This window comes from Equus quagga, chromosome 4, assembly GCF_021613505.1.
Source record: "Equus quagga isolate Etosha38 chromosome 4, UCLA_HA_Equagga_1.0, whole genome shotgun sequence".
Classification (NCBI taxonomy): Eukaryota; Metazoa; Chordata; class Mammalia; order Perissodactyla; family Equidae; genus Equus; species Equus quagga.
Window position 1 is genome coordinate 22,509,534 of NC_060270.1, and position 13,864 is coordinate 22,523,397.

General features: G+C 34.9%; 1 protein-coding gene across 9 annotated transcripts in view; it reads right to left on the bottom strand.

Moving 5' to 3' along the window:
• IQCB1 (IQ motif containing B1) overlaps window positions 1-13,864 on the bottom strand; it is a 44,647-nt gene that overhangs the window by 30,076 nt on the left and 707 nt on the right. For 4 of the 9 annotated variants that reach the window (XM_046657638.1, XM_046657637.1, XM_046657645.1 and 1 more), the window contains 4 exons: window positions 9,252-9,363; window positions 8,854-9,016; window positions 6,674-6,803; window positions 3,365-3,458 (listed from right to left, as the gene is read on the bottom strand). In XM_046657638.1, coding sequence (XP_046513594.1) covers window positions 3,365-3,458; window positions 6,674-6,803; window positions 8,854-9,016; window positions 9,252-9,351 — 487 coding nt within the window. In that variant the 5' untranslated portion in view covers window positions 9,352-9,363. Of the gene's footprint in view, window positions 1-3,364; window positions 3,459-6,673; window positions 6,804-8,853; window positions 9,017-9,251; window positions 9,364-10,774; window positions 10,837-13,311; window positions 13,363-13,864 lie in introns of all 9 variants that reach the window. The other 5 variants (XM_046657643.1, XM_046657639.1, XM_046657642.1 and 2 more) reach the window with 3 other exon arrangements.

Genomic DNA, 13,864 nt, shown 5'->3' on the forward strand with positions numbered 1-13,864 from the left:
AATCATTAACTATAGAACATTTGTTTTCACTGGTTTATAATTTTTAGGCTCTGAGCAGCCAGTTATAAAGACTTGGCATTGGATGCTTATGCAAGTTGCTTAACCTCTCAGAACATCCATTTCTTCATCTGTAAAACCATAAATAATAGCTCTGTCACAGGCTACTACTGCACAATGTCCTAGAACAGAGCAGGTTCCCAGTAAATGTCGGTTTCTATTCCCTGCTCTGCTAACTGACCAGAATTTTAATTAAAGTGGGCTCAGGTATGCTGGCATGGCAGCTGTATGAACACTACCCTAGCTTCTACAGAACAACTTCACTATTCTCCTCTTTCTATCTCCTGAGGGAACATATTTGATTTCTTTCACATACTAACTATTGTTCTTCATTTCTATCTACATAGTCCAATATTTCAGTATTTTGCCAGACACCAATTCTTTTAAAATGTTTAACAACTTCAAAAACAATTCCACGGGCTGGCCCCGTGGCTAAGTGGTTAAAGTTCCGTGTGCTCTGCTTCAGCAGCCCCAGGTTTGTGGGTTCAGATCCCGTGTGCAGACCTACTCTACTCATCAGCCATGCTGTGGAGGCATCCCACATACAAAGTAGAGAAAGACTGGCACAGATGTTAGCTCAGGGCAAATCTTCCTTGCAAAAAAAAACCAATTCAACTACTATTAAATATTTCTATGGCTTATTTTTTATTAACTCAATATTAAAAACTTCTCTCCTGTAGCTGGGATAAGTATATTATTCCATTTTGTCCATTTCCATTCATTAATAACTATTTCATTAACTTTGAATTCACTGAAATCATGTAATAAGTAGTGTGTTTATAAGTTTATCTTTTTTCCACATTGAAAAAATTAATAATTTATTAAATAGTCATTCCATTTTATTTTTATACTCTTTGTCTTGTATTATTATATAATTTATTTTTGGAGCCCTATTCTATTTTTCAAGTGTAGTCAGATAATTATGTGGTTCTCCAAATAAGAACTGAGACTTTTACCCATTTCTTTGTTTAAACTTTTTATAGTAAAAATTTCAAACCTACATAAGAGCAGAGAGAAGAGTATAATGACTCTGTATGTACCAGTCATTCAACTTTAACAACGATCAACTTTTATAGCGAATTTTGTTTCACCTATTCCATCCACTTCGTGCCTATTTTATTTTGAGGCAAATCCAAGACATCAAGTCATTTTACCCGCAAATATTTCAATATATATTCCCAAAAGATATGAATAATTGAAAAATAAAACATAACCAATATCTAACCTAAATAATCATGATTCCTTAATTTTATCAAATATCCAGTACATGTTCCAATTTCCAACTGTTCTGAGAATTTTCAAAAGTTAGTTTTGAGTCAAGATCCAAATACGACTCACACAGTGTAATTGGTTATCTTTCAAATTTCTTTTAATCTATGGATTCCTCTTCTACTTTTTTTTTCCCTCTTGCAATTTATCTGTTGACGAAACTATGTCAATTGTCCTATAAGCTTCCCACAGTCTCGTTTTGCTAACTGCATTCCTGGAGTGTAATTTAATATGTTTCTCTGACCTTTTATAAATTGGCAGTTGGAGCTAGAGGATCAAAATGGCTTGGGTCTGAATTTTTGGCACATAAATTTCATATGTGAGGTTATGATGAGCCATTAGGAGGCACTTAACATCTGGTTGTCTCTCTTTTTGATATGTTGACAGTGATGGATGATTAATTCCTAAATCTGTTAATTCATTCACTAAGGGATGCAAAATGTAACTATTTTATCATACCTTTTTCACATACTAGTTGGAATATTTTTATAAAAAGAAATTTCTCCTCATCAATATGTAAGAAAAGAGAGGATAAATGCTGGATCCTTCATTTACCAGTTTTCAAAATGAAGTGGTTCTCTAGCAGACTCTAATGATAATTTTTTAAGAGTCTCACTATATTTGAGATGTTTCAATCCACTATATTTATTATCTTTATTACTGTTCCAGCTTCCCAGTTTTGGCTGGAAGAAGCCTCCTTATGTTGCCTTTTGAGTCCTTTTCACAGACTCCTAATAGACTTTGATTGCTTCCCTCATATCTGGTATTCAAGATTTCTCCAAGGAGCTAATTCTTTTAGAGAGAAAAAAGGTTGTTGGAGAACCCAATTTTGTACCCATTTATTTTTTGCATATGGATTTTAAAATTGTTTAACTTAGTTTTAATATCTACTTTATTGACATTTTAAATCTCAGATTGACCTGAGGAACACTGTCATTTGTTATAGTTACTATTTTTGAAAAGGAATATGACATATTTTTAAAATTATTCAAGTATTCTCTCTCTTGCTGTCTCTCTCTTTACTAGGCCTTTTACATCCCACTACAGTGAGACTAAGTACTTCATATTTTTTGTAAAATAGTTCTTTAAATTGGGAACTTTATAATATTTGTCCCATAATGGGAAATGAATAGACAATGCTTAAAAAGAAAAGGGAAGGATCTAAGCATGTTACTTAGCTCTATATGGATATAGTTGCCAAAAGTATTAGTTGTCCTAATTGAAAGTAGCTGCCTTTGGAAAATGGGAAATGGAGTGAGGCAGCCAGGGATTGTGGTTTGTTAAAAACAATCCTTACGGAACTATTTGACTCTTTATGTGCATGCATAATCCTGAGAGAAAAAAATTAAGTAAAAAATAAAAATTCAGTTCAACTTTTATTTTCTAAAAAAAAATCAAACACTGTTCTTATATTGTTCTTATATAGTTACATTTATGTTAGATTAAATCTTTCAAGAGGATAGGAATGTTGCCATGATTATCATTAAGGATTACTTTATGAGTCTTAAAAAAACATAATATAAAACTAACATATATTTATACTTCTCAATCTAAGTGTAGAAATACCCAAAAAATCACTTTTAAGTTCAGTAAGATGTCATTATATAAAAGCTTACTCTTACATGAATACTTACACTAGGAGTTAAATCATATCTACTCTGTACATAGAGATTTCTCTCACACTAAGTCTAAAATACAACTTTAATCGTTGAAACTTAAAAATTTTTTTCCATAGACTAAATTGTTAAAATTATCAACTATTATCTTGGATTTGCTAAATAGAAAAAGCTAAGGACAAAGTTATATCTTAGCAATTTTCCTCTAAAAATAATATTCACACTGCCAATGTTGGCTATTTAAAGCTAGAACATCCAAATGGGCTTTTATTTTTTAGTTTGGGGGGGTTATTTCAAGGTGGTTTCATTTAACTATGGTTATCTGTATAGTCAAGAAGGTATTTATTTTTAGGAAAAAAGATGAAACTGTTAGAAGTGACTCTACAATGACTATCAGTTACATTAAAAATCTTATCTCTTACCACTTTGGATGAGTTGAACATGGTCTCCCAAAAGCCAGAAGAGAGAATCAGTCACAATTTGGAAAAAGTGTAGTAATTCATCTTTTTCTTCACCCTTCACACACACACAAAAATTCAATTTACTTTTCTGTAATTGTTTGATTGAAAAAAAAGAGACTTCTTTCTGGGGAGTCAGAGGACCTGGTTTCTGGATCTAATTTAGCTACTTATGAGGTGCATGATCTTGTAGCCTTCAGTTTCTTAATTTATAAAAAATTAATGTGTCGTTATAGGCTAGTAATACTCTACTTATTAGAAATGGTTGTTATCCAGAGGTCAAATGAGACAATATAAGTAGTATAAGACCTACGAGCTGATGCACTAGCATTTCTCAACACTGGCCATGCATCAGAATCACCTGAGAAGCTTTTTATAAAATACCCATGCACAGGCTTTAGTCCAAACATAAGGACTCTGAATCTCCAAAGTTAAAGTCTGGACATGCGTATTTTTACAAAGTTAGGCGGGTGATTTGGTTATGCAGCCAGGGTTGAAAATCACTGCACTATGGAAAAGTAGGTATCAGTATGTAAAGCACTACTATTAGTGCACTTCCGTTGCAGCTTCTACTCCATGACTCCATGAGACCTAAAAGGCCATGTCATTTAGCTCTCCACCATACACTCAGTGTCTAAAACAGCTCTGACACACAGTAAATGTTCAATAAATATTTATTCAATAAATAAATGACAATTTTTTCTGCTTCCTCCTTTCTGGAAAGTAGGGTGAGAAATTATTCTAGATTAGGGTACGTACCACAATGAGAAATAAGAAACAGATTCCATTCACATTCTGTCATTTACTGGCCATGAAACTTAAGCAAAAAGTTGTATAAAGGCCACTAATCTTATCCATGTCCTGAATGTTTGTACTGTAGCACAAAAGTAACGATGGCAACAGCAAAAACATTATGATCACTATGATTATTCTCCACAACAATGAATGTATTTTCTATTATTCTAGCATAGATTTAGATAGGTGCCTAAATAGATATGTGCTAACTTAAATATAATAATCAAAAACAAAAAACAGAATTGTCACATTAGATCAAGAATCTTTTTAGTCCAATAAACTGCCTTTGCCAGTTTCACCAAAAGACACAGCAGAAAGGGCATGATAATCCTCATTACTGTCAATCTCAAAGGAAAGTGCTGGGCTCCTATACTTCCTACTTTCCTTAAAAACTCACTAGATAATGTCACCCATAAATTCATAGCTCCCAAGACTGATTAATAAAATTCACCCTTAAATCACTTCAAAATTCTTGCATAGGTGATTTTCTATTCTTTTTTTTTTTTAAAGATTGGCACCTGAGCTAACAACTGTTGCCAATCTTTTTTCCCCCAAATCTCCCCAGTATATAGTTGTACATTTTTTTAGTTGTGGGTCCTTCTAGTTGTGGCATGGTGTTTTTCTATTCTTATATATAAAACATATATATATGTATGTGCATACATACATATGTGTGTGTATATATGTATATGTGTGTGTATATTTTAACCAGTTTGCAGTTTAGGCCAGACCATCCTGTGTATGTCCCGCTATGTGATCTACTACCTATATGCTGGCTAATTAAAAAAAAAAAATTGATTGGGAATCACCTAGGTAGATAGAACTATTAAATAAATTCAGTTTTCTTGTTGTCTCCTTTTTATCCCATTTTAACTTTGCCCTGTGATCAAATGGCCCTCTTTTTCTACAGATGATTTATTTCTCTTGACATATGTACTAAAGAATTTTTTATCTCTATACAAACCCCATTATAAAGAATAGGAAAGTATTATGAAAAGTATTAAAGTATTTAAACAGAAAGAATACATTATTGCCCTTAAAGGAGGAATATTAAAGCACTTTGAAGAAAATGCAAAGCTTTCATAATGGTCTGAGCTATTCATGAGATAGAAATCACTTTACAAAGGAAGAAACTGAGTAGAATGAAATCAAGTGATTTGCCTAAGAACCCAGAGTAAGTCTGCAGCAGAGCCTGAAGAAGAAATCAAGTCCAACACAATTTCCATAGTTCATGCCACTTTAACTGACCTGAATTAAATTAAATCTAGCAAATATACAAATATTTATTTAGTGCTAGCATCCCTCAAAATGCCACTGGAAATGCTACAAGTAGAATTTGTGACCTATTACACAGAAAGCATATACTCCACCACTTAAATTCTCTGCCAACAATGCCTCTTATATCCAAACCACTATGCTGTCCATATTATTGTACATCTCATTCAATCTCACTCATAATTTTTTTATTTATTGTTTTTTTGAATTAAAAATACATCTGTCAGTTTTCTATAAGAAGCAGCTAAAACTGCTGTCTACTTTATTAGCCTGGGAGTTCTTTAAGTGCAAGACTGTGTCTATTCCTTATATACTCAAAGCATCTCAAATGGAAGTGAACATCCCATGGTGACTTAGTTATACACAACTGCAGACTTCACATTCAAGTATACAGAGTCCTTGCTTTTGCATGGTACCATGTTAAATGAAACTTGTGCATATCAAAACCTTTACATGGTTCTGATATGTGTGAGTTTCAGTTAAGACAGCACTGCACAAAGCAAGGACTGCTTGTAGTGAAACATTCACCAAGATAAAACACACAGAGGGCCATGAAACAAGTCTGAAAATATTTCAAAGGATTGAAATGATACTGAGTATGCTACCTCACCACGATAGAATTAAATTAGAAATCCCTAATAAAACATGAAGAGAATCCTCAAACATTTGGAAATTAAACATCATACTTCTAAACAACCCATGTGTCCAAAAAAGAAAGAGTATATACAGCATGTAACACAATTCACCCAAGAAATATTGTTGTATTGAAATGACCCTTACGTTTGAGTTGAAATATTTTGGTTAGAGAAGATTTAAAAGATCAAACAGAAAGTTCACCTTTATTCTTCACCACTGGAGCTACCGGGAAAAGCCTTGGGCCTAGAGAACAATACTTGACTGTTCATTTAAGTAAAAGGTATGTTTTAGGAAGATGCTATGAAAATAAATGTCTGTGAGTGCACCTCAAAGTTGAGTAGTAAGGCAAATCCTTCAAAATGTCATACAGTATGCTTCAGCCAGCACTTTAAAATTTTCAAAACCAGAGATTTTTTTGGGAGGAGGGGAGTTGTAACTTTAAAAATGTTTGAATCCACTACTCTAATTGTACTTTCAGCCAAATACTGCAACATTTGAAAAAAATATGGAACATCTTCTCAAGAATTAAACTGTTTTGGCTAAAAAACACTAATGAAACACATATACCTTAGCTGCATTGATGAAGCATGTTTGCAATCGCCTCCCCAAAACCAGAAAATTTTCTGCAGCTGAGGGAAGTAATTCACTGTAAAATTCCTCTGCATCTTCTCCTGGCTCCAAGCCCACACAGCAATGGCTGAAATAAGAGCACAAGTTTGTGACTCAGTTTGTGTTAATTATAAATTTCAGTTGAATGCTAAAGCTTCTACAGACACTGTACCTTTAATGAGAACTTTTAGTATCTTTCTTTTGTTCCCAAGACAATAAGAACTTCTGCTGGAAAATTAGTATAACAACTTTCTAGAAAAGTAAACAGTGGTGTGGGCTTTACCAGGACTCGTATGTCCTAACAACCTATTTGTCAACCCTTCAGGAAACAAAATACACTTGGCTCATAATAAAGAAAAATGAGGCAAGTTTTCAGTGAATGAGCTACACTCTAAAAGCAATAGGATATCTTGAGCCCATAATTCATTTGTGTTAACTGATACATTTGAGACATCTGATAGCTGAAAAATACCCAGGGTAGCATTAGTCTGCAAGGGACAGATTAGGAAATCAAACATTCTAATTTTATATCAATTCTACTTTCCAATAAATCTACTTTCCTAAAATCTACAAAGTATCTGACTGCATATTCCTTATATCAGAAGGAGAAAGAGCAAAAACCTAACTCTAGGAGGAACACTTTACAAGAAGAGAAAGTCATTTAGAGAAATGGACCCTCTTGAAACTGCAAATAAAAGTCACTCTCTGGAAATAAAATGAGTAATTCAGAAGTCTCAATAATAAAAGGTATTTATGTAGACTAATACCATAAAAAGGCTCCAATCCAAGAATGGTCTCTATGTGTATATTCTAATAAGTAAGTACTGCTGTTTGAGGCTTCTCCACAAAATGTGCAGACACTGATAAGCAATAGTAACTACCTACTGAGTATGCTAAAAATTTAACTGGCTAATGCTCAGTGTATCACGTTTTGGTTTTTTTTTTCACATCAATTCCTAAAGTTAATGGACTAATGCTCACATCTATTAGTTTCTCTTTTCTCTTTGGTTCCTAAAGTTAACTATTTAAGAGTACCGATTTTTTTTTTGCTGAGGAAGATTCACCCTGAGCTAACATCTGTGCCAATCTTCCTCTATTCTGTATGTGGTTCGCTGCCACAGCATGGCCATCAACAAGTGGTGTAGGTCTGCACCTGGGAACTGAACCTGGGCCACTGAAGTGGAGAGCACCAAACTTAATCACTAGGCCACAGGGCCAGCCCCAAGAGTACCTATTCTGATTGAGATCATTAATAAATGAAATGTTTTTTGTGCATTCACAATCACGGGGATTTCTTAAGACTTGGATTCCACCCCCCGAGACCTTATCTCAAGCAATATTTTCAAGAGCTAACATATTTAATCAAAACAAAGACACAAGATTTTATTTACTTAAGGTAAAATAATCTTGAAAATTAAAGTATAAAAAAGAATATTATGTACATTTGTTGTTTTTTCTACTGTATATCTTGAATCTGGCCTTTATCAGGAGTAAGTAGTTTTGAAAGCTAAGATCTAATTAATAATGCACGCTTTCTGTTACTTAATTAGGAAGTGGCTTCTGAGACACTGAGAACATCTGGTTTATTTTATCGCCTCCTTTAAAAAAAGATTCTGATCTCTTTTCTCTTAATTTCTACCACAGCAGTAGATCAGTAAATGCTACTTCTAAATTTTATATATATATATAGTTGAGATATATATATAGTTGAGATAGCTAAACCAATACAAAATGAAACAAACTGTTTCTGTTCTCCTATAGTACTTTGCTACGCTTTTCATTTCAGCACCTAGTTCATTCTGCCTTGTATGATATCTTCATTTCTATCTTAATATCTTCATTTCTTCATATATTCCTTAGTCAATAAAGAGTCTGTTAGGTACTTGGGATTTCGTAGTGAGCAAAGACATGATCTCTATCTTCATAGAGCTTATGGAGTGAAATTTTAGATAGTGAAATATTCACAAATACAGAGTTATGAATAATAATATATAGTATGAAGGAAAAGTACAACCATAAACCTACCACAGGATGTTGCCACTGCTTGTTAGGCAGATGAATAAAAAGGAGCAAATGTTGAAAGTAAGAATCTACTACTACATTCCTCAAGAACAAGCTCACTTACTGCTTCATTTTACCTTAATATCTGTGTAAGCTGGGAAATTGTAGTCCAACCACCCTGGATCCGAGAACAATCTTGACTGAGGACCAAGAGGCAATATTGAATGAGGTCATAACAATATATATCTTGTTTGATTTTCTTCAACTCTGAGCTTCCTAAAGGTGTGTTGTTTATTATTTCTAAGGCAAAAGGAAATAAGATATACTTACTTTTGTTCAATAAATCCAAGAGCTATCTGTATTTCTGTAGGTTGAATAATAACTAAAAATTTGTTAAAAAAGAAAAAGAATCACTGTTTTATCACAATCCTAAGACTTCTCTGTACAAATCAGAAACAAATGCTAAAATTGTACCCATGATGGAACTGTTTTGTTACTTAAATAGCGTTAGCCAATCACTAAAAGATTTTCTTACCTTTTAACTTCAACAGTATAACAGGGACATTCTGCTCAGGACTTTTTGCAACTTCAGCAGCTAGAGATAAGATCCTTGGGTCTGTACCTATTGGCTTCATTTCTCATATCACCTATATTTTAACAGATTCAGAAAAATAAAGGTCAAACGGCCCTAAAATATTCATTCCCTAGGTAATGTTTGAAGTATAGTTTAAACATAAATGAAAACTTAGCTTTGCCTGCTTTGTTTGAGAAGTTAAGGATAGATTTTTCCATTTCTTCCTTATAGAAAACTCTGGTTTTTCTAATTAGTGTACCTCTAAAAGAGCTAGAGACCCTTATACCTTACTATAACAGCTACTGTGGGTGTTGTTTATTGTGCACTAAGAGTCAGGAACTGTGCTTGGTGCTTCACATTCACTCTGTAATCTGCACAACAATCCTAGAATAGGAATTTTCTTTTATCATAAAAGAGAAACTGTGCAGAAAAGAGCTAACACAAGCCTGAGACTGCTATCCTTTCAAAGGCTGGCCCTTGGCTGGTGTCTAGGAAATTGGATTTCAGGAGGGTTTCCACCATTCTCTAATAAGAGTGGTTTACTGTGCTTAAACTGTTTGTAAAAACAATGTGGTTTAAGCTGAATACCTGCTTTCCTTCCTAAAATTTGGAATTCTGGTACGTAACAGCAGAGGATGACTACATGGCTATCTTCCAATAAAGACTCTGGTCACTGAGTCTCCAGTGCACTTCCCTGGTAGACAACACTTCAATGTTGTCATAACTCACTGCAGGAGGAATTAAGTATGTCTTAAGTGATCCCATGGGGAGAGGACCCTTGGAAGTTGCACCTCCTTTCCTCTGGATTTCACCCAATGTGCGACATCCCTTTGCTGATTTTGCTTTGTATTCTTTCACTGTAATAAATCATAGCCATGAATATGACTATACATCCTGAAAACTGTGAGCCCTCCTAGCAAATCACTGAAACTGGAGTTGATCTTGGGGATCCCCAACATGCAACTCAGAAATGTTAAGTAATTATAAGATAACCAAAGATTGTTAATAAACAGCACAGTGAATAAAATCAATTATGTTAAAATTTTTAAAAATTCCACATCCCAATTCAATTTGTTTCTAAAACTTTTCTTTATAAAAAGTTTTAATTTAAGGCATTCAAAGCTCAAAGATATCATCATTTAAAAAAAGCATAATGTTTATTACAATTAATAAAAGCTAACATATATTAAGTGTTTACTATGAGCTAAGCACTGTGCTAAGTGCTTTTATGTGCATTATCTTATTTAATCCTAACAGGACTGTGAGGTAGAGCCTGCAGTCATCTCCATTTAACAGGTAAGAAAAATAAAGCTTGAAGAAGAAATTTGTCATGGTTACACCAGCATGTGGTGGAGTCAGTATTCAAACTCAGATCAGTCTGACTTCAAAGTCTGTGGTTTTAATTACAATGTTCATTATATTCTCTCCCAAGTAAAACAGTAAAAATACAAAACATATTCCCAAATAACCTACTTCTCACTCACTTTTTTAGCTATTACTCTTCATAACTGGCACCACAATCTATCCTTTATATTGAAGATTTGGCCTAAAACAAAAATCATCCCTTATTAGGTAAAATATAAATCACGAAAAAACAAGTTTTCTGGGGGCTGGCCCAGGGCCAACCAGTTACGTTCACACGCTCCGCTTTGGTGGCCCAGGGTTCACTGGTTTGGATCTGGGCGCAGACCTGCATACGGCTTATCAGCCATGCTGTGGCAGGCGTCCTACATATAAAGTAGAGGAAGATGGGCACATATGTTAGCTCAGGGCCAATATTTCTCAACAAAAAGAGGAGGACTGGCAGCAGACATTAAAAAAAACATTTCATGGAAATATTTTAAAGAAAGCCCAGAACAAGTCCTGGCACAGAGTAGGCATACAACTTTCTAAGAGAGTAAACATAGAGTTATCTCATTCTTTCCAATGGCTGCATTATGTTATGCTTCCTTTGTAAGTGTACATCAAAGTATATTTAAACATCCTGTCTACTGGAAGTTATTCAGAGTGTATGCTATTACAAGCAATGCTGCAATGAATATCAACGTACATGTCTTTATGCACTCATGCTAGTACTTTTAGGGTGAATTTCCCTGGAAGTTGGATGACTGGGTTGCAGGACACATATTTTTTAAATTTTGATTAGGTGGGGGCCAGCCCGGTGGCACAGCGGTTAAGTTTGCACATTCTGCTTCTCAGTGGCCCGGGGTTCACCAGTTTGGATCCCGGGTGTGGACATGGCACCACTTGGCACACCATGCTGTGGTAGGCATCCCACATATAAAGTAGAGGCAGATAGGCACAGATGCTAGCTCAGGGCCAGGCTTCCTAAGCAAAAAGAGGAGGACTGGCAGTAGTTGGCTCAGGGCTAATCTTCCTCAAAAACAAAAAAATTTTGATTAGATGCCAAATTTTTCTCCAAAATGGGTGTTCTAACTTATACTTCCACCAACAACATATGCAGGTGCTCATTTTACTATGCCTTTAACTAATACATAATGTTCTCATTTACATTTTTGCTAACCTGTTAGATGAAAAATGGCATCTTGTTTTAATTTGTATTTCTCTGATTATTAGGGAGGTTAGGTACATTTCATGTTCACTGGCCATTTCTTCTCTTATATATTTTCTATTCATATCCGTTAACAATTTTTCTACTGGCTTGTCTTATTCTTTTGTGGAAGCTTTAAGCTTTTCATACATGGATATGAACCTTTATCCTTTATATTTGCTGTAAACACTTTCTCCTTGTCTGCCATTTATTATTTTAAGTTTGATTATGGTGTCTTTACCATAGTTTTACAATTTTTATATAGTCAAGTATAACAATCTTTATCCCTATGGCTTCTGCTTTTGTGTCATGCTTAGAAGGGTTCTACCTACCCTAAGTGGTAACATAGATTCTCCTAATTTTTTCTAGTGTTTTTATAGTTTTATTTTACTTATCTTCATCTACTTATATCTTTATTTATATCTTCAGTACACATGTAAGTTATTTTTGTGAATGGTGTAAGAAAGGAATCTAAATTTTATTTATTTATTGTTGTTGAGGAAGACTGGCCCTGAGCTAACATCTCTGCCATCTTGCTCTATTTCGTATGTGGGTTACCACCACAGCATGGCTTGATAGCGGTGTGTGGGTCCGTGTCCAGGATCCAAACCAGCAAATCACAGGCCACCAAGTAGAGCACACGAACTTAATCACCACACCACCAGGCTAGCCCAAAATCTAAATTTTTTAAGTTAGATGACATCATAGATTGGTGAAAAAAGAACAAATGCACATAGCTGTCATAAATTCCTGAGGCAACCTGTCATGAAGAGATATAACAGAAGCAGTCTGAAACGTCACTTGGATATATTTTTAGAATCTATTTAGTTCATTAATCTACTTATTTATTTCTGGGCTAGTACAACAGAATTCACTTTAATCTATGTTTGGAGAAAATTCACAATAGAAAGTAAGCTTCACGAGGGCAATACTCATACCATCCTTGGTGGCTGCCTTCTTATTTCTCTGGTTCCCCACTACGTTCCCGGAGGCTAGACTAGCGCCTGGCATGTGGCAGGTACTTAAATACATGTTGGAAGAATGAATAAATGCACAAACTTTGGGCATTCCAGAACACAATTTCTTGACCCTGTGCTTTTCTCCTTGTCACAAAATGGAAACTCAGACTTCTGATTGGAAGTCTTTTTTAGGTAAAACAGGCTTAAAACACTGTTCTTGCTCTCTGGTTAACATAATAAAACATCACTGAAACGTTACTATTATCACCAAATGTGTGTAGGGCACTATGTTAGATGAAAGGGTCACAAAAATTTTATACAGGACAGATTCCCTGCTCATGTTCTGGGTGGGAAAGAAAAGTATACACACACACACACACACACACACACACACACACAAGCACGTAAAATAATTATATATAAGTGCCAAATAGATGATACAGACGATAATAATACAGACCACAGTCAGAAGACAAGTTTCCCTATCTGTAAAGAAAATAGCAATTCCTACCTCCTAGAGTAATTCACGATTTAGAAGAGAAGGCAGCCACCAAGGATGCTCCTAAAACATTGCATGATAGCAGAGTTAAGCCTCAATAAAAACAACCTTTTGGACAACTTTTACTATATGCCGCGAATTCTTTTAAATGCTTTCATGTATTAACTCATTTAACCCTCTCAACAACTCTAAGGTCTAAGTACTATTATTTTTTCCCCAGTTTTAGCGAGGAGCACACATAACTTCGGTTTGCACAAAGTCACACTGTAGAGTTCGAAGCTGGGGTTCCAACCCAAAATTTCTTGGCTCCAGAACCTGAGCACTTTCCCACATGAAACAGACTTACAGGCCTTAAGAGAGTAGAATTTAGACAGACAGACAGGCTGAGAAAGACGCGTTCATCTACGCGCCTGGAACAATAAACGGGCAGATTTGGCGGATGCAGAAGTGAAGGCGTAGAGTTTGATTATGTAATTACCCTGAACGACCACCACCTCACAGGGCAACGATTTGTAAACTTTCACGTAGGTACTTCTCCTCGAATACCGTGCTTCTCTCATCTTTC